Below are 20709 nucleotides of genomic sequence, written 5' to 3'. Positions count from 1 at the left end.
AGAGCTGTATAAATTGGTGCAGTAACCAAAATGGCTTTCTTCTAAAGTTGTTGTCGCTCACCTTCCTTTGGGTAAGAATGGTGTTTGTGTATAACTGTGGAGGAACTATGTCATCCTTCGGGACAGGAATGGGAACAAACACTTATGCCAACATCTGCAGATGTTAAGGAGACATAAACATAGTACTGAGCCTTACCTAGGCTCTTTGGATTGTGGGTTATTGACTTTGAAGCATTGAAGATGGTGACACCCTGAAGGATGGTGAGGTCCTTGACATCTAGAAAGTCATCATTGTCGAAGGGTGCTTGACTTTTGAGAGGTGTACTCAAAGATATATGAACGATGCAACTTTGAGCACCATGAAGTCAGCCACAAGTGGGAATAATAAAGACATCTAGATTTTGTGGTCAAACCAAGACCGAGATCAGACCTGGTAATTTCATTGCTCAATGAAGAGGAGCTGCACCTTTTACTTCTTATAAAATGGACTATGTCTTTTTGCTTACCACGCTCTCCTTGTTTGTCCCTGAAGCAACACTTTCAGCTAGTGAGTAAGAAATGGTGTGGGAGCCGGCCTCGTGGCGTGGTCCTGTTTCCCCGCGCTAAGCCGCACGAGGTCCCATGCACATCGGGGCTCCTCCATCTTGGATTGCACGTCGCTCCACGTGACCACCTGTATGACCCTGCTCTACCCGGCCTCGGTCCCAGCGAGGCCCGACATCGAGACGCCAACCCCTGGCTCGGGGGATACCACGTGAGCCCTTCCCACTCTCGGCGGAGGGCAGTATCGATGGGACCCCCTACCGTCTCTCCACACCTGGGTGTGATCACCCCACAGCTCTCTGGGGCCTGGCGCCTCTCCTGCTGGGCATCTGGCCGCCCCCTACCCGTCCTCTCCGCCCCCTCCGGGCGCACGGGTCCGGACATCAAAGGGCTCTCATCCTATATCTGGGGCGACCCGACAACAGGGCAGTAGTTGTATCCTGGAGTCGAGAGCCCTGCTGATCGGATCGCGGCTGACCCTACGAAGAAGACTCACCCGGAACCAACCCTTGAGCCCTGCTGACGACGTCGCGGCTCCACCGTGCTTAAAGACCTTCACGAACCTTTGGGGCCCTGCTGACGCTGTCGCGGCCCGACCTTGTTGAACCTTACCACCAGAGCCCAGCTGACCTCGTCGCGGCTCGACCGAAGCGGACCTACCACCAGAGCCCTGCTGACCGTGTTGCGGCTCGACCTAAGCGGAACTACCATCCGAGCCCTGCAGACGCCGTCGCGGCTCTCCACGTCCGAGCCGCTCTGAGACCAGCATCCAAGGTCTGGCGCAGAGCCCTCCCGTGCCTGGCTGGCACTAAGACTGTCCCGCTACCCTATCCTCTTGAACAAACACTGAGACTCTGACAGGATCCCTCGATCCCTCTGTAAATATTGCACGTATTACTGCCGATAAAGAATCTAATCTCGCAACTACTGTGTGGTGGTGTTACTGGGCCTAGTACGATCATAGGAGAAAGACCTCCCCGAGGAGGCTTCTCAGCGGCGCTCGGCTATAACTTTGCGGTAGGAAGGTGCCGGAATAGTCTCCCCGACTACCCGGCGGGCCTCCCTCCAACATTTGGTGGCCAGCGGCGGGATCCGAGCAAACGCAATCGTACAAGCCAGTAACGCAACCACTACCTGACCAGACGAGAAGAGAAAAAAGGAACCATGGATGGCCAAGAAGCAACCATGACCGCAACCTTCCAGTTGGAGAAACTGGAGGAATACACCCACAAGGAACTCAAACAATTCTGCAAAGACAAAGGGATCCCAACCACAGGATTGGGCACCAAGGAGGAAATGCAGAAAGCCCTGAAAGCCTGGGCAGAACCAGAGACCCCTCCACCCTGAGCCGAAGGGACCTCGGCCCGGGACGGAAACCTGCCGACCACGGCCCCGACAAACGGGGAGCAAACCATCCCAGACACCAGCCTTTCCCCCGAAGAGATACGAGAACGGGAAAGGGCCCGGACACACGAAATGGATCTTGCCCGACTCCGGCTGGACGGTGAGCTCCTACTGGCGGAGAAAAAGATAGCCCTGGAGCAACTACGACTACAAGAAGAAATCGAGGAGAAGAAAAGGCATCGGGAGCTAGAGGAGAGACGGCTAACCCTCGAGCACGAGAGGAGCCTTAAAGAACTTGAACTAAAAGCTAAAGCTGGGGAGACCAGCAACCCCGGAGCCCGGGTCGCTCTGCCCCCGACCGAGCCAAAGGTTCACATCCCCAAGGATGTCGTCAAGGAGTACTATAAAAATGACGACATCCAGCAATGGTTCCGAGCGTACGAAGTCGCCATGACCTCCCATCGGGTACCCCGGAAGGATTGGGGCGCCGGCCTATGGGGGAGGTTCCTCAGCGAGGGACGGGATACCCTGCTGCAACTCCCCGACGCAGTGATGACCTCGTACGACCACATGAAGGAAGCCCTTCTCACACGCTACGGACTGTCGGCCGAGATGTACCGGCAACGCTTCCGGGACTGCAAGAAGATCCCCGGTACCACATGGGTCGAATACGTGGACTTCTTCAGCCGAGCGTTGGAGGGATGGATCAAAGGGAGCAAGGTCACCTCATATAACGAACTATTCGACCTCATTGTCTGGGAGCACCTCGCCAACAACTGCTTTGTGGAACTAAGGCAACACCTCCTGGACAGTAAACTGACCGAGCCCCGGAAGCTCGCCGCCGAAGCGGACCGATGGGTCAACACCCGGGTCCCCCGGAACCCCGTGGGGGACTACCAACGGAGCACCACGGGACCTCCCCGCCAGCGCGGCGGGGGAGGGGGGTCCCACCGCAGTCGAGAATTCCCAGCTGGACCGCCCAGAAGTCCGCCACGAGGGCAAACAACCAACCCCGCTTCCCCGACCCAGGGCCGAAGAGGGACCCCTATCGCCCGGTCTGGACCCCGACCGACAGTAACCTGCTTCGGATGCCAACAGACCGGCCATTATGCAAGTGACCCGGCTTGCCCCGTGAACCGACGGAACGGGACCACGGGGCCACCTCCCCGACAAATTGCCGCCGCAGCCCTGGGGGAGGGAGAGGACGAGGAGGAGAACCACGACGACGGGTCCCCCGAGTGGGAACCAGCCGCCATGTCGCTTGTATGCCTAGGCTCCCGAGAAATGGTGCCCCGCGCCACCATCCCAAGCAACACCCAGAAGTACCAACAGTGGGTCACCATCAATGGGCGACGGGCCGAGGCCCTCCGGGACACTGGGGCCAGTGTGACCGCTGTCCGCTGCCATCTGGTGACCCCCGAACAGATCCTACCACATGTCCTCTGCCCTGTCCGGACCGCCGACAACACCGAGAGCATGTGCCGGATGGCCCGAATCCCCTCCGAGTGGGGAGGAGTGTCCGGCACCCTAAAAGTGACTGTCCGCGACGACGCCCCGGTGGACTGCCTCCTGGGGAACGACCTAGAGAGCTCCCCCTGGGCCCAGGTGGAGCGCCGAGAGCATCTGGGGATGCTAGGACTACCCGAGTGGGCCTGCGCCACCACTCGGTCCATGACCGTCCAGCCAGCTGCGGCCCCGGCCCCCGACAAACCGGCGGGCCCCGAACCATCCACCTCCTCCAGCCCGGAGGAACCTGACGAGGAGGCCGGGCCCTCCGAACTTTCTTCCAACGAGGCCGCTTCCCTCAGCGAGATCCCCGAGCTGGCCCAGTGGCGCCACGACGGGGGCCCCACCCGTGAACAATTCCAGCAAGAACAGAAGGGCTGCCCGTCCCTCGAGGGGGCCCGACAGCAGGCGGCCGCCCAGGCTGCGGGGGACCCCTCGGGAACCCACTGGGTCTATTGGGACAATGACTTATTGTATAGCGAGCAGAAAGTCGCCGAACTAGGGGCCAGCCGGGTGCTGGTGGTCCCCCACCGATTTCGAGAATTCCTCTTGAACCTGGCACATGACGTGGCCCTCGCCAGACATCTCGGGCGGGACAAGACGTACAGCCGCCTCGTGACCCATTTCTATTGGCCCCGAATGAGACGAGACGTGGACCAGCACTGCCGGTCCTGCCCGACCTGCCAAGCTAGCGGGAAGACTGGGGGACGCGTGAAAGCCCCCCTGCAACCATTTCCAGCCGTCCACGCCCCGTTCGAACGAGTGGGGATAGACATCGTGGGGCCCCTCGACCCCCGGACCGCCCTGGGGCACCGCTTCATCCTGGTACTGGTCGACCACGCCACCCGGTACCCAGAAGCTGTTCCCCTCCGAACTGTGACCGCTCCAGTGGTGGGCCGGGCCCTGATGGGCATCTTCTCCAGGGTGGGGTTCCCCCGAGAAGTGGTGAGCGACAGGGGGACGAACTTTATCTCGAAGTACATGAGATCCCTCTGGCAACAATGTGGGGTCACCTATAAATTCACCACCCCTTACCACCCCCAGGGGAACGGACTGGTCGAGCGGTTCAACCGAACCCTGAAGGGGATGATCAAGGGCCTGGAAGAGCCCCTCAGGAGGAGATGGGATGTCCTGTTGCCCTGCCTCCTGTTCGCCTACCGGGAGGTACCCCAGAATTCCCTGGGCTTCAGCCCCTTCGAACTGTTGTATGGGCACCCCGTCCGAGGGCCCCTCAGCCTGGTCAAGGAGGGTTGGGAGGCGAACGTCCAGAGTGCCCCGCCCGACGTCTACCGGTACCTCCTGACCTTGCGGAACCAGACTCGAAAGTTCCGTGCCCTGGCAGAAGCCAACCTTGAAGCCAGCCAAGAAGATATGAAACGCTGGTATGACGAGAATGCCTCAGCCGTCGAGTTTGAGCCGGGCCAGCAAGTCTGGGTCATGTCACCCGTGGACCCCTGCGCCCTGCAGGACAAGTGGACCGGGCCCTTCAAGATAGTTGAGAGGAAGAGCCCCGTCACGTACCTGGTCGATATGGAGTCTCCGAGGAACCCCCGCAGGGTCCTGCACGCCAACCGGCTCAAGCCCCATTTTGCCCGAACTGAACTAAGCTTACTACTGGCTACCGACGATGGGGGTGAAAGTGACTCCGAGCCCCTACCAGACCTCCTGGGGTCCTCGAGCCAAGACGGCTCCTTGGAGGGCGTCCACCTCTCCGCCACCCTGACACCAGAACAGCGCCATGATTGCCAGAAGCTACTGCAACCCTTCGCTGCCCTCTTTTCTCTCACGCCCGGGGTAACCCCCTGGTGCGTCCACGACGTGGACACGGGGGATAGCTCCCCTGTACGACACCATGCTTATAGAGTGCCTGACCGAGTCCGGGCCTGCATAAAGACCGAGGTAGCCAAGATGCTCGCCCTCGGAGTCATCGAGCCTTCCGACAGCCCGTGGGCCAGCCCGGTAGTCTTGGTGCCGAAGGCCGCCGCCCCCGGCACGGCCCCCGAACTCAGATTCTGTGTCGACTACCGGGGCCTGAACGCAGTTACCAAGACCGATGCCCACCCTTTGCCACGAGCCGATGAGCTGATTGATCGCTTAGGGGCCGCCCGCTACCGAAGCACCTTTGATCTCACTGCCGGGTACTGGCAGATCAAGCTCACTCCCGGCGCACAAGAACGATCAGCTTTCTCTACCCCCGACGGCCACTACCACTTCTGGGTGATGCCCTTCGGCATGAAGAACGCCCCAGCGACCTTTCAGAGGCTGGTAAATAAGGTCCTGGCCGGTCTCGAAGCCTTCAGCGCGGCCTACCTCGATGACATTGCTGTCTTCAGCGACCACTGGGCCGCGCACCTAGGACACCTTGGGGAAGTCCTGGCCGCTCTCCAAAGAGCCGGCCTCACAATTAAGGCCAGCAAGTGCCAGATCGGTCAAGAAGCTCCGGCCCTACCTTTTCGGTGCCCACTTCAGGGTTCAGACTGACCACCGGCCCTTGCGGTGGCTCATGCAAATGCGGGGCAAGAACCCCAAGCTGTTACGCTGGTCCATCTCGCTACAAGGGATGGACTTCACTGTTGAACACCGGCCCGGCAACGACCACGCCAATGCTGACGGCCTGTCCCGATTCTTCCGCCTCGGCGAGGAGAACCCCCAAGAAGATGGGTGACTCTCCCTGCCTTCAGCTGGGGGGGACGCGTGTGGGAGCCGGCCTCGTGGCGTGGTCCTGTTTCCCCGCGCTAAGCCGCACGAGGTCCCATGCACATCGGGGCTCCTCCATCTTGGATTGCACGTCGCTCCACGTGACCACCTGTATGACCCTGCTCTACCCGGCCTCGGTCCCAGCGAGGCCCGACATCGAGACGCCAACCCCTGGCTCGAGGGATACCACGTGAGCCCTTCCCACTCTCGGCGGAGGGCAGTATCGATGGGACCCCCTACCGTCTCTCCACACCTGGGTGTGATCACCCCACAGCTCTCTGGGGCCTGGCGCCTCTCCTGCTGGGCGTCTGGCCGCCCCCTACCCGTCCTCTCCGCCCCCTCCGGGCGCACGGGTCCTGACATCAAAGGGCTCTCGTCCTATATCTGGGGCGACCCGACAACAGGGCAGTAGTTGTATCCTGGAGTCAAGAGCCCTGCTGATCGGATCGCGGCTGACCCTACGAAGAAGACTCACCCGGAACCAACCCTTGAGCCCTGCTGACGACGTCGCGGCTCCACCGTGCTTAAAGACCTTCACGAACCTTTGGGGCCCTGCTGACGCTGTCGCGGCCCGACCTTGTTGAACCTTACCACCAGAGCCCAGCTGACCTCGTCGCGGCTCGACCGAAGCGGACCTACCACCAGAGCCCAGCTGACCTCGTCACGGCTCGACCGAAGCGGACCTACCACCAGAGCCCTGCTGACCGTGTCGCGGCTCGACCGAAGCGGACCTACCACCAGAGCCCAGCTGACCTCGTCGCGGCTCGACCTAAGCGGAACTACCATCCGAGCCCTGCAGACGCCGTCGCGGCTCTCCACGTCCGAGCCGCTCTGAGACCAGCATCCAAGGTCTGGCGCAGAGCCCTCCCGTGCCTGGCTGGCACTAAGACTGTCCCGCTACCCTATCCTCTTGAACGAACACTGAGACTCTGACAGGATCCCTCGATCCCTCTGTAAATATTGCACGTATTACTGCCGATGAAGAATCTAATCTCGCAACTACTATTGAGTCCTGTGTGGTGGTGTTACTGGGCCTAGTACGATCATAGGAGAAAGACCTCCCCGAGGAGGCTTCTCAGCGGCGCTCCGCTATAACTTTGCGGTAGGAAGGTGCCGGAATAGTCTCCCCGACTACCCGGCGGGCCTCCCTCCAACAAATGGGCAAAGCGATTGCAATTGCCAGATGTACACAACTATCTTGTAGATGCAAATCCGACTTTTTTTTCAAACTCACTGGCTGTGCAAGTGCATAATAGTGTGTCACAAGGAATAAACTGTACTTTGTGACCCATAGTGAATTGCAATGGACAGGGTGCATGTAATGGACACCTCCTACGCCTTTGCAAGTCAGTATGCAGTGTATCCAAGATTTGTGACTACACTTGTGGTCACAAACCTTGATATGGTACCACATTTGCAAAGTGGAAGCTGTCCTCTTGGGGAGAGCAGGCACTGGTGCTTGGGACAGCTGTCTACTCCCCCCAGAACGACTCACTGAATACCATTGGGGGCATTTTCAGCCATTCACAGAGAGTTCAAATGAAAAAAGAGTCCTACTCAGGTTTCATCTGGCAGTATCAGCCAGCAAAAAAATGACATCCAGTCACCCAGTCTAAGGTGGGAGGGCGGGCTGTCGGATGGCTAACCTCCAAATCTCAGTACTCCATCAGGCCATCGGAGGAATATATCCGAAACAGAGGCAGAGTCGGCACCGTCGGCGACATAGTTTTGGTCCACCTGCTGCTAAATTAGGGGGACGGACCCTGAGTTTGGAGAGGGTACTCCGTCAACGTTACGACTGAGTGCCAAACTAGAAATGAGTCCCTTATTTTTCTAAAAGCATTCATATTCCTGAATATATTACTTTAAAGTGTGTTTTCTGCGCAGTTGTTTGGGTGAACATTTTAATGATGTCAGTTGTATCGGAGCTTTTAGTATGTGCCAGGAGTGTGTTTTTATTTTGGGACGCCTTGCTTTGCCAAATGCATAATATCGGTCCAGTGTTGTGCATGTGAGATAGCAGAAACGTCTGTTAACATATTCTGTTATCTCAGTGAATTAGATATTTGAGGAATGAACAATTCTGTTGGCGAGCATCTTTTTGCCAATTACTTACCCTTAGTAAATGTTTAACAATCAACGATCTGCATTTTTCAGACTTATTAAAAACTCACAAAACGCCACCTTTTAAATATTTTTGGCAATCAAAGTCCAACATTTTACAAAGATGTCATCTCTAAATCATGTTTAAAACTCGCATTCCAGCATTTTTCACAGAGGTTTTCAAATTCCAAAAACCCATAAGGGCTATATGTAGTCTGTTGTCGGTAACCTGTCCTAGTCATCTGACTGGCAGGAAGATCTAGCAGGAGGGAATAGAATGAGGGAAACGTTGGCAGATTGCTGAAGATGAGAGAAACCAGAACTTGGCATAGGTTAGAAATCATGCTCCAAGGAGACTAGGGCCTGCCACAGGAAACCTATGGGCGGTCTTTTCCTAATGCAAGTTTCTCCCAGCTAGTTATAGATATCTTTGCATCTATCATCTCTACTAGTGAGCAGTTGGTGTGGGAATGGGAGAAGTAAGGGTGGGTGCTGTTGAAGTACTTTCCATATTGGGTGATGAACCTGTGGCGACAGCACTCACCTTCTGAGTGTGAAAATGGTGTTGCTTTCACTGCAGTAGACCTGATCCCATATTATCTGTACATGTGATCATCGCTGGACGATAGCTGAAGTGCATTCTTTCAAGATGCATTTTAACTTATGGATGTCGGTCATCCAACCCTGCATTTTGTTCAGTGAATTCCTATGCACCCCACCCATCTTCCCATGGAAATCAATAACTGTTATTCAGGAGAAGGCAATCTGGCTTCTTCCTCATACTAACTATGAATGACTTGAGGTGACATACCTGCCAGTGCAGTGCATGGCTACAGATATGTATAGATGCCTTTCAGTTGCATTGTCCTTTTACCTCATTTAGGAATAACTACCCATCTTTAATGCTTTTTTAAATCAGTTTCCTTTAATAATAGGACTACTTAACAAATAAAACAGTATGATGTTCTCTTAAATGTGTGCTTAGATGATGCCAGAAGCTCTATTTAATTTATTGTAAATAAAGTTTTCTCTCTACCAAAAAAGTGAAATGAGAATCATCTGAAAGGCAGAGATATTTAATGGTCATGAATCCAGTGAAGCTGTCCATGATGTTAAACTAGGGCTATTAGTTTGGAACGTCTGTATCCATACATCTAGATTCTAGCTCTAATCACATCTATGTCTTCAACAACTTCCAACATGTATTTTGGAAACATTTACATTACTTGTGTTTTCTCTCCACTTTACAGCATTCCACGTTGTCACGTAAATTTGTTGAAGTGATGTCCGAGTATAATGCTACGCAGTCGGATTACAGAGAACGATGCAAGGGCAGGATCCAGAGGCAACTGGAAATCAGTGAGTTGAAAGTTCTTCTTCAAGCCTGTCTTATGGCACTTTGCATTTGAGGGGGTAGAATGTGGACTGTGCACCGTTGCTGTAAATGGATTGTAAACCGAACAAGAGGGTTCACGATATCATTTTGGCTAGAGCCAGGCACTTCCAGGACACAAACGGGTTCAGCGACAAGCAACTGTTGTGTCCAGTATTGACATAATGTGAATTTAACTTAAATGGTCCAAGGCCGGTCGTGTCTGTGCTATCATCTGGTGTTCCATTTGGCTTTATCCGCTGCTACTCTTTTGCTTTACAATGTGAATGGTAAGTAGCTCAAGTTTTAATCTTTTCTCACAAAGGTAGCCTCGAATCTTCAGACCACGATTGGAGCCATTTAGGAGCCCACGCAGCGCTCCTGAGCTGGCCTGGCACAGACATAAGCTGTGAATTCTTTGTGCTGCTTTAGTGTGGGGGAGCATGCAAATATAGGAAGCCGCTATGGTGAACCATAGTAGTCACATTAGGGTTTGAAAACACAGAGAGACACACACACACTTTAGAGAAGCAAAATAGCGCCCAGAACTGACAAGCAAACTGAGCAGAGAAACTTGCGGCCTTAATCCCCTTTGAGCATAGGTGATTCTGCTCCACTTGCACGGCTTGAAGAGTTTAGGCTACTAGTAGAGTTGTTGATGTCAAGACATGGAAGAGGATAGGAGTAGGCTTGGGCCTATGCCGCCACAGAGAACACTGAAATAGTGGCCTGATAAAAAAGGTGAAAAAGCGACCGCAAAGAAGGATCAGCATCTAGCATAAAAAGTGAGTGTGCAACACAAAGCAGTGATTGCCTCTGTTGCTGGCCTGTTTGGCTCTTCCACTCCCTGACATGGCCAGTGGTGATGCATCTCACTGAGAAGGAAGAAGATACTTGGTGAATTTCCGCCTCAGTAGAGGACACCTGGGGGTATCAGGCAGGTAGCTGGAAAAAATAAATCAATTGGATATAGAGGCCGTTTGGAGATGGCACCATTAAGGAGAGGCATCTTTGGAAAACAAGCTGAATGAGGGCTAGAAAGAGCAGCAAATTCTGCAAACAGCCAGTACTAAAAGCAGTCATTTCACAGTATACAGATTGACTGCTCCATTGAAAAAATGAGTGATCTTTAGAAATACACCTAGAACCAGGCAGAAAAATAATATATAGACATTGGAGAGTGTGACAGGAACAGAGACATAAATACTGTCAAATGCAGTGGACATGCCAGTCTATCTGAAACAAAACAGGTCATGCTGGAAAAAGATCAGACTATCAGATCATTGGAGAATCCTGCTTACAAGGGTACAATTGAGGGTAGGATGTCAAACATTTATGACTGAACACCTCACACAGTTAGGTACGGACATTGGGAAGAACATCTTCAGAAGAGAGATTCAAGGTATGCACTCCATAAAACAAACAATGAATGGAGAAATGTGAAGGCCTGGACAACGGATCCAAAGAAATGACATCAGAGAACGCAGTTTTAAAAGAAGATAACAAAGATCTCCTTGAGTTTATCAACAACCTCTTCAAAGCAGTGTTGAAATAAGAATCTTTCTGTGGGCATTTAAAGGCTTCTTATGATGAGTCTGAACAACAGGAGGCCTTCTGAACGACCACATACTGGTGAAAATGATGTCTTACATGCTCAAAGAAAGAACTCTTCAGAAGGATGGATCACAAGTATGTCATGGACAGCCATCTGCTCTGCTGTCACAAACTGACACCACCTATGCCAACCAATAGACAAAAGTTTTGCATTATAATCACTGACCTCACTGTAAAAAGTATTATATGTGCATGGATTTTCTCAATAAGGCTGAAGTATAAATGAACAGCAAAGAAACAGCTGTCTCTCTGGAAAACAGATGCTCTGGCTTTTTGAGGCAGCTAGGACAGAAAATGTTTTGGAATGAGACAGGACTAGGCATGGAAAGAAAAAGGAGCTATCATTAAAGTGTTTGGGAAGTCAACAACTGAGAGTAAGCAACCTGATGACTGAAGGCTCATAGTGGAAGTGGGCTAGGAGAAAAGAAACAAGGGTGAGGGCTGCATTGCATTTCCAAGTAGTTGGTTATCTTAAGGTACATAACATATGGGGGTATATTAAATTCACGGATGGTCTTCCAACCAGAGCAACATTAGATTACATTTGCAGAGGCTCACGATTCACTGAGGGGAGAGTAATTTGGCCTTAGAAGCCAGAGACACATCAAAGTATAGCTACTGAGACTTTATGGTTGGTAATGGGTAAGATGTAGAGTCCCTGGTCCTCCGACTAACGGACAAAGTGAAACCCAGTAGAATTAAATACAAGAGGAATTGTGGGGCCAGCTGGTAATGAGTTCCACTTATAGAATTTAAGTTAGAGGCCCATAATGGTTTTGGTTTGAAGCTGGATTGTTGGGAGAGAGGGAGACTAACCCAAGATGCCAGTCTATGGATAGTGAGTGGAAATGAGGGATGGCAATTAAGTGTTAACAAACTACTCACTTCACTCATGGTGAGACGTCTCAACTCTCCTAATGAAAGAGTAAAAGTGAAGCCATATTTGCAATCCCTACGGTCAGGTATCCTATTTGCCACAACGCGCATGTTTTCTAAAAGGACCAATTTAGATCGGAAAACACAGACTTTCCCACTCAGTTTGTAGCACTGGCAAGCTTGAAGGTTGCAGGTGTGACAACCATGTACCTCAAAAAGTTATCACTAATGTATTGTTTTTAAAAACTTTATTTATCATTTTGCAATCCAAAAAAGTACAGATGCTACAACTCAATTATTAACAAACAAAAAGCAAGACACATCAAAGAATGTAAACAGAATGCATGTAGATGGGAGGGTAAAAAACAAAGGAAGAGGGAAAAGCAATGGCAGGGAGGCAAATGTAAAACAAAAAAAACGAGCACATCAAGAATAATACGACACATCAAAATCAATGCAATGCAGATGAGGGGTCACCTACCTAACGACTATGTCCCAGCTCCAGTAGAGAATGCACTGCGCCTCACACCATGGTCCCCATCCTGGTCTACAGTTAAGAGATATTCTCTAAGTGGCTGCCATATGTCCCTAGGTCTAGAAGGTATAGGCTGTAGTGAAGCGTAGAGTTGTCTAGTGTTGTCACAGTGGGACATATCTTTCAGCCAAGATGGCAGAGCAGGGTGGGCGGTGCTGCCCCAATGAAATGCCACCTGACTTTTAGCCAAAATCAGTGCAATGGCAGTGAAGCGCTGTACAGGGGGTATGGTTTTAACATAGCCCAGCAAGGCAATGAATAGGTCCAGGTCAAGGGGTTGTATTACCATAAGAGACAGCGCGTAGTAAATCTCCCCACAAAGGAATTGGATCACTGTACAATTCCAAGATAGTTGTGCAAACTTGTCCTGTTTTGCTTTATACTTGCCACAGTGGTGTGGTCTAGTGGGATCAAAACGGGCAAGGGCCTGCGGGGTTGTGTATGCCCGATGAAGAAATTTGTAGTGCAATAATTTGTAACAATGGTTGTTTGAAACAAGTTTAGTTTGCATACAGCAATAATCTCAGGTAGCATCAGGAATGGAATATCCTATGTCACATTCCCATACAGCCCTTGACCTCACCATGCCAGTAGGGCGCATTTGCAAAGAAGTATGATAAAGATGAGATATCAGTCCGCAATTATCGCAAGTGGCAATAACTAGTGTATGAGAGGGAAAGTCCATAGGTTCCTCAGGAAAAGCAGGCAGGACATCCCATAGCGTGCTGTGCTAACGATGGAAGCAAAAGCTATCCCTATGTGTAAAGGCACCCCCAACTGTCGAAGTAGATACAGGCCTAAGGGTCCCACCGTCAAATAAGTCGCTCACAACATGAAGCTGATGTGAATCAAGGCCCGACGTACCAAGCGTTCACGTGTGAGTGGAAGCCATGAATTATTGTTTAAAGTAGCACAGCAGTTCGGACCGAGCCCAGCAGGCCATGGAAAAAGTCTGTATCTCAGTAGGATTCTGAGGAAGCCCCTGTGGGAGAGTAGAGGAAAGAGGAAGGTCAGGTGCCTGAGCTCTTTCGGGTTTGAGGTAAGGTATCCTGCATAAAAGCAAAGTGAGCTTGGGCAACTAAGTACTACAGTTGGAGTTCAGCTATTGGTTAAAGCAATGGGAATATTTCTTTTAAAAAGAAACGTGGGAGTACCACCATTTTCATGATAGCAATGTGTCTGGCCATTGCCAATGGTAATTCAATCCAGTGCTCTATCTGTGTTGTGCGTCTATCAATCGCAGGGCCGTAATTTAGTTGTCACCTCAGTGCTATCTATCTCTGTGTAAAAAGATGCCTAAATATTTAGGGAAGGCCGTGCACAATTTCAAGGGGTATTCAAGGTCGCAAGGTACAGTGGCGTCCGTCAGAGGGAACGGCTCCGACTTGCTCCAGTTTATTATCAGTCCAGAAAATGTCGCAAAGCGCACCACCTCCTTTATTATAGGGCAGAGACTGGAAGCTGGTTCTCAGACAAATAGCAATATGTCATCAGCCTAAAGACAGGGTAAAAATGGCCCTTGGTTAAAACAAAGGCTCCTCTCCAAGTTTTGTTCCTGGTAAATGGTGGACCAAGGGGTCCATAATTAAGATGGGGGAGAGCGGACAGTCCTGTCGGGTGCCTCTTGATAAATGAAAATGGCTTGGAGAGGGTACCATGATTTGAAGGCGTGCATCAGGAGTTGTAGAGAGTAACATAATAAAGTTCTGAAAGCTATTGGGGATGCCCAGGTTAGTTAATGTAGCATGGAGGAATAACCACTCAGAGTAGAACGCTTTATCAGCTTCCAGCATGGTGACCACTGCAGAAAGAGAAGGAGAGATTTGATTGAGTACTGCGAAAAGCGTGCGGAGGTTAATGGATGTGGAGCAATGAGGAACAAACCCAGACTGCATGGGAGAAATTATACGGTCCATGAGGACAAAAAGTTGAGTGGCTGACTTTGGCCAAGATTTTATTGTCATGGTTGAGGAGCGATAATGGTCTGTAGGACGTACACATTTAGAGAAACTTGTTTGGCTTTAATAGTAGAATAATTATGGCTTCGCGCAAGTTGGGGTGGAGGGAGGGACTACTCCGAGCTCAAGAGATTCTGCATAAACCTCCAAAAGGGGTGAGACCAATAATATCTTGTACGTTTTGTAGAAGGTCCCTGCACACCCATCCAGCCCAGGAGCCTTCGAACCGCTCAAACCATCAATGGTTTGCGAAATGTCTTCACATGTAATGGCAGAAACAAGAAAGACCATGGCTATGTCAGACAAGTAATCAGCCAGGGCGGAGTTGGCTTTGCCCAACCAGGAAGTGTATAGTTGTCTATAATATGAGGTAAACTCGTCTTTAATGGGTGCAGTGTTAGTGATGAGTGAGCTATCAGCATGCTAAAGGCTCTTTATATATGTAGTGTGGTGGAGGGAGCCAAGTTGCAGCCTGGCCTCTCACCTTCACTATACTGGTGTGCCCTGATAGGCCACTTCCCTAGCAGCGACCTCCCAAAACTCCTGCAAGAGTGTAAATCTGTATCAATATCGCAAAATTTCCCTTGAACTGAAGCCAGGTCATTCCGTATGGTGTGAAGGACTCCAGAGTGTTTATCAGTACATATACCTCTAATATAGGCCCTGAAGGCCTCCCAGAGGGTAGAAAGTGCCTTTACAGTTCCCGGTGTCAGCGTGAAATACTCGGTGATGGCAGTGTGGAGTCCCATGCGAAAAAGTTCATCATGCAGAGCATGTTCGGGGAATGCCAGCCTCAGAATTTGGGGATTTGACATGGGACATGCAGTGTGACCCTGACAGGGGTTTGATCCGGAAGCGTCTGGGGTTGGTGTGTAACATCAGTGAGCCACAACAGCGCTCCCTGGGATAGATACCAGTGATCGATACGAGTTCATACATTGTTTTGCATGGAATTAAAAGTGTAATCCCACCCCTGTGGATGGCGAGAGTACCGCACCTCGGTGAGTTGAAATGTGTCAAGAAGGTCGCTATGTGCCTTTAGGGAGTGAGGTTTAGAGTGCAGCATAGAGCCAGTGGAGTCGAGAGTAGGCTGACGGATAATATTGAAAACCCCGACCAGGACAACACAATCAATCGCGCAGCTACCCATCTGAGCAGAAAGGTCACAATAGAACTCAGGAGAATCAGTATTTGGTGCATACACATTGACCAAGAGAAACCTGCACTACCAAGTACTGCTCCTCAGGATCAAAGAAATTCCCCTGAGGTATAAATGGGATATTCTTGTGAATGAGGATACAAACTCTGCGGAAATATGAGCTGAAATGGGCAAAGGAACGTTTGGAGCCCCAAGGTGCTGCATATGTGCAGTCAGTACGAGGCGACACGTGAGTCTCCTCTATGAAAGGCCAGGTTAACAGTGATGGTGGAGATATGAAAGGACTGGCTTTCCTTTCCATGGTTTGTCAAGGCCCCTAATATTCCACGTCATACAGGTGAGTGCTATTGCCCTTACACCATCATAGATCTTGAGGAGATGATCAAAGTATGTAAGCAAGATAGCAAAGGAGTGTCATGTCGCAACAGGGAGGTGTAGGACCTCAAATCAAACAAACCAAGTAAACAAACACCCAGCCCTTCACCCACACCAGCGACAACAACTGGCGAATCCCAGTGTACCCAAAACAAAGAAGCAAAACAAACATAGTGGTGTGCAGCTAGGAGGGTGACAACACCCAAGGATGCCCCACAATTCCCACCACAGCAGAGGCAAGTAATTCAGTGGGTCAATGGACAGTCAGGACGTTAGTCCTAACTGGGACTCTGAGGCCCCCACAGTAGGAGATCCCAAAGGAGACGTAAGCCTAGAAGAGGACTAGCCAGTTCGAAGTTGTTTACAGAACTTGACAGCATCCGCAAGAGTGTTGAAAATGCGAGGGCGGCTGTCCACCTCTACCCTCAGCTGTGCTGGATGTAGCATGCCATATCGAAGGCCACATTTTAGAAGGGTATTTTTAACATCAGCAAACTGTGGCGTGCCTCCTGGACTACCGGAGTAAAGTCAGGAAAGAGATAATGCAGCACCCTGATATTGTATTGGCTCTTTTTTCATAAGCAAGGCCCATTGCTGTATCCCGATCCCTGAAATTGAGCAGCCGTGTAATAATCAGGTGCAGTGGCGCTAAATGCATGGGTCGCGGACCAAGTGCCCTATGAGCCCTCTCCACAACGAAGGTTTCGGTGAAGACTTCCCTGCCAAACAGGTCTGTCAAGAGGTGCTTAGCAAAAATGTCCATCCGTCCAGTGTTCGTGGTCTCTGCAATCTTGGAGATTAGTACTTTTTTACGTGTGAATGTGCCTCCAAGTCTTCATTTTTAGCAGCAGTGGTTTGCAGAAGATGCTACTCTCTTTTCAAGCACATCAGCACTTCGACATTCTCAACCCCCAAGATCTGCATTCCGCCCTCGTCTTGTCTGGTATTTTGACGATGGAGGCGCTCATTCATGCGGTCCAGACGGGTAGTTAGCGTGTCAAATCTAGTATCTTAGGCTTTGAAGCACACCCGCAACTTGCCCATAATGGCGGCAGTTCCACCAAGAGGGGGCCCTCCACCACCAGGAGGAGACTGTTGTCGCCGCGAAGTACTCGAGGTCACAAGCGTGAGCTGCCTCTGCAATAAGATCATCGCGCCCCATGGTGCCTACAGAAAACAAGCATTTGCAATGCAATCGGTCTCGCCTTTGGGACCTTATATATATTTAGCTATGCAGCACATTAGCCTGGGTGCTGAAACATCTACTGTTCTTTAAGATGGAGGGAAAGTAAGCATCAAGCTGCGTGACACGCCAGGTATGGGAACACATGGAGAGAAATATTGCCTTTCAGTGGGAAATGGTGTAGTCCAAAGCTCTATTTTTAATATAAAATCAGGGCCTCCAGCGGTCATATCACTGAAAATACAAGATTTGCAAAACTATTACTGTCTTCGGGTGCTCATGGAAGACAATTTCTATGGACTGGAATCTAGAGAATACTAAAGTGATTCTGGTGTTATACTGACCTCTGTTGGTAATTTTCTCTCAAGAAACTTAAATAGAGGCAGTTGTTAGAATTTTTTTAAAAAAGAAAGTCCCTCAGCAGAAAGCAATTCTGGTATTTTACTGAAATCTACTCGTCGTTTTCTATCAAGACAGTATAATAGAGGCAGTTGAACAGAAAAAAAGTCCCTGAGCGGAAGCAGACAAGTCCTAGGGCTGATCTCCGATGCCCACAAAGTACATACACATATAAGTATATACTAAAGTATATACAAGAGGTCTCGAATGCTCAACCTAAAAATATGCAAGAATGGGCCCAATTACGACCCGTTATTCCACTTTCCGGCAGGGACAACTCGGATAACCACCGTGAACGTCCGCCCCTCCTGCACTCGCCCCTTGGAATTGGCCCTTTAAAGGGGCTGAAACGGTCTCACAGACTGGACTGGAGCTCTGCTGGGCAGGGGCGTAATACAGGCCCCCACATCGCCCGCAGTGCGGGTGGCCCCCAAGCTCCAGGTACCTTGCAGGGGGACCCCCTCAATTATCGTTACGCCACTGCTGCTGGGGACACTTGCTGATGCATCATAGCAGAGTTTATTTGCGTCATTGCGGTCTCTTCGCAGTCTCTTCTGCATGTCATTTCCCTTCCCTCCCCTCCACATCGGTATCCTCTCTGTTCACTCACTCACATACAGACCCTCCCCCTGTAAACGCTTCTTTACCCTTGGGGCACTCAATCATTTGACGTCCGTGTACTTCATTCGCTTTCCTATAAAATTGTAATTGGTATCGACACATATGTCACCGTTCCTCAGGGGCAGTCCCTGCAGAGCGGCCAAGGAGTGTAAGAGCAGGAAATCTGAATGCCTTAATGACCCTTTCATAGTCGCTGTGAGAATGCCGCACTGCCGCAGGAGGCGCTATAACAAGACTCTGGTGCTGCACGAGAATACAAACATCCAGCAGAGGCGGTAAATCTGTGAAAAGGAGGCATTTGCAGGGACACGCATACCTTCCTGCACGAAGTACAGCGGGTCGAATATCAGATAGAAATGTGCGAGCAAGTTTCTCTGCGACAGCGCCTTGAAACAGCTCCGCGGTCTGTCAGACTCTGGCAGCAGCGAAAGTAAAGCAGGGACTCTATTCATAACTCGGATTACTGTAAGGGGTGTTGGACTCATTTTCGTGAAAGGTATAACTCGGATTACTGTAAGGGGTGTTGGACTCATTTTCGTGAAAGGTATAACTCGGTTTACTGTAAGGGGTGTTGGACTCATTTTCATGAAAGGTGACAGCGTGAGAATTGTGTTCTCGAAAAATCAATTTCCACCTGTACGATCTCTATTTCGAAGGCGTGCTGGATCTCGAAGCTCATTGTATTATATGTTCTATGGTCTGACAGCAGGGCCGTGGCTGTCAGTGATGCAGCAGGTGCAGGGGCACCGGGGCCCTAAGTGGCACATCGATTCCTGACAATTGCTACAGCCTACCACTGTCAACAACAGCAGTCAAAGGGGGCACTTCCCTTGCTTGCAGGAGGGTCGGTGGCATCCATGCTACGCTACTGGACAGAGGCCATGCGCCTGCCTCAGACACACCTTCACTACTGTGTCGAGCAACAAGGTAGAGAACGAGAAAAACACACGCAAACCAGTGTGCAAAAAAACGAGCAACTGCAGCTACTCAACCAAAAACGTTTGGTGACCCAGACTTAAATATCCCACGCGAGGGTGTTGCTTCTGTCTTGGTAAACGCGTAAGATCGCTCAGAGGGTTAATGCCTGGTGTAAGAATGTATGGTGCAAGGTACACACGGGCATTTATAACTGCATGTATTGTGCACTATTTTTAAACCATACACAATCAAATGGATTATTATCGCTACATTTGTAAAACAAAATCCTTTGTAAAAGAACCAGGTAAACAAAAGTTCCTAGTTTAGGTACATGGGGAGTCTGCACGAGCCAGGAAAACACACAGGAAGGTGCTGCAGAGATTTAATGTTCACTGTACTGTGTCAGCGGCTCTACTTCAGTAGGAACTGGCACCGGGGCCTATCAGAGGAGCAGCACTTGCTCTACTATTAAAGGGCCCGCACCCGGGTCTATGAGGCTGCAAACACTGCAAGCTCTTGCGCTTTCTTCCCCATGGCAACCACTGTACCACTGGCATCTTTTCAGTGCCCCGCTGCAGCCATCCGGGCATCACCACCAGTGCTGGAAAGGCACAAGCATGCCATCTCGGCATTGTTCTGGTATGCTGTTTTATGTTAAGGTAAATGCTGTTTGTATAGCACCTGTGGCAGCCTGGGACTGCTTCTAAGCGCTGAAAACCAGGTCGAATTGTTAGGTGCGCACCGAGTGGAGCAGCTGCAGTATTCTTCTCGGATGAGTGCGTAACGTGCGAGAAAAACACACGCAAACAAGTGTGCAAAAAAACGAGCAACTGCAGCTACTCAACCAACAAGGATCGGACATGCAACTTTGGAACGCATGGTCTCCGCTCAGTGACGACGATACAAGCTCAGGAGATATGCTATGCCTCAATGATCATAGTATGACCGACACAAAGACATCCTTTACGTGATTTTGCCCAGAATCACAGGATGATGAGCAGATGAGCACAATGAAAGATTGCAGACTCTTGATGTGCACGCGGGGACTGGATGCTTTACTGGTGGCAAAAAAAAGTCCCCAGTGTATCACGCCGCCAGTAAAGCATCCAATCCCCGCGTGCACATCTTTTGTCTCGTTTGTCTCCCCGCGTGCACGCTGGAATCGTATCGATTCCAACAGGCCCCTGCATGGCAGGTCAGCGCATGCGCTGCTTTCGCCTGGGAGAGACCTAAAAAGCACAAGGGCAGCAGAGAGGATGATTGGGGAAGCTGTCTGGCCCCGCGTGGAGTAATAAATGAACAAAAAAAACGGGCCCCCCTCAAGAAAAGACAGGCAGACGTTTTAAGATGGTGAGGGCCGATTATGCAGTGTGGAAACAAGACCTCCCACCTAGGAGGCAAGCACAAATGTCGTAAGCAGGGGGGCCCAACTTCCAATGGCAGTCCCAAATAGCCCTGCAGCGCCTCCGGCTGCACAGTCAACTGGTGTCAGCCCCTGAAGGAAAG

At 50.8% G+C, this 20709-nt stretch overlaps 1 protein-coding gene across 2 annotated transcripts in view; it reads left to right on the top strand.

The window, feature by feature from the left end:
- Positions 1-20709, top strand: part of STX1A (syntaxin 1A) — a 912703-nt gene that overhangs the window by 770998 nt on the left and 120996 nt on the right. For both annotated transcript variants that reach the window (XR_014980056.1, XM_085649675.1), the window contains exon 6: positions 9444-9552. Coding sequence is in view for 1 of the 2 variants with exons in the window: in XM_085649675.1 (XP_085505801.1) it covers positions 9444-9552 (109 nt within the window). In the remaining variant the exon portion in view is untranslated. The remainder of the gene's footprint in view (positions 1-9443; positions 9553-20709) is intronic.

The sequence above is a fragment of the Triturus cristatus genome, chromosome 3_2, assembly GCF_964204655.1.
Source record: "Triturus cristatus chromosome 3_2, aTriCri1.1, whole genome shotgun sequence".
In the NCBI taxonomy this organism is placed as follows: domain Eukaryota; kingdom Metazoa; phylum Chordata; class Amphibia; order Caudata; family Salamandridae; genus Triturus; species Triturus cristatus.
This window is presented reverse-complemented; position numbering and strand designations above follow the sequence as displayed.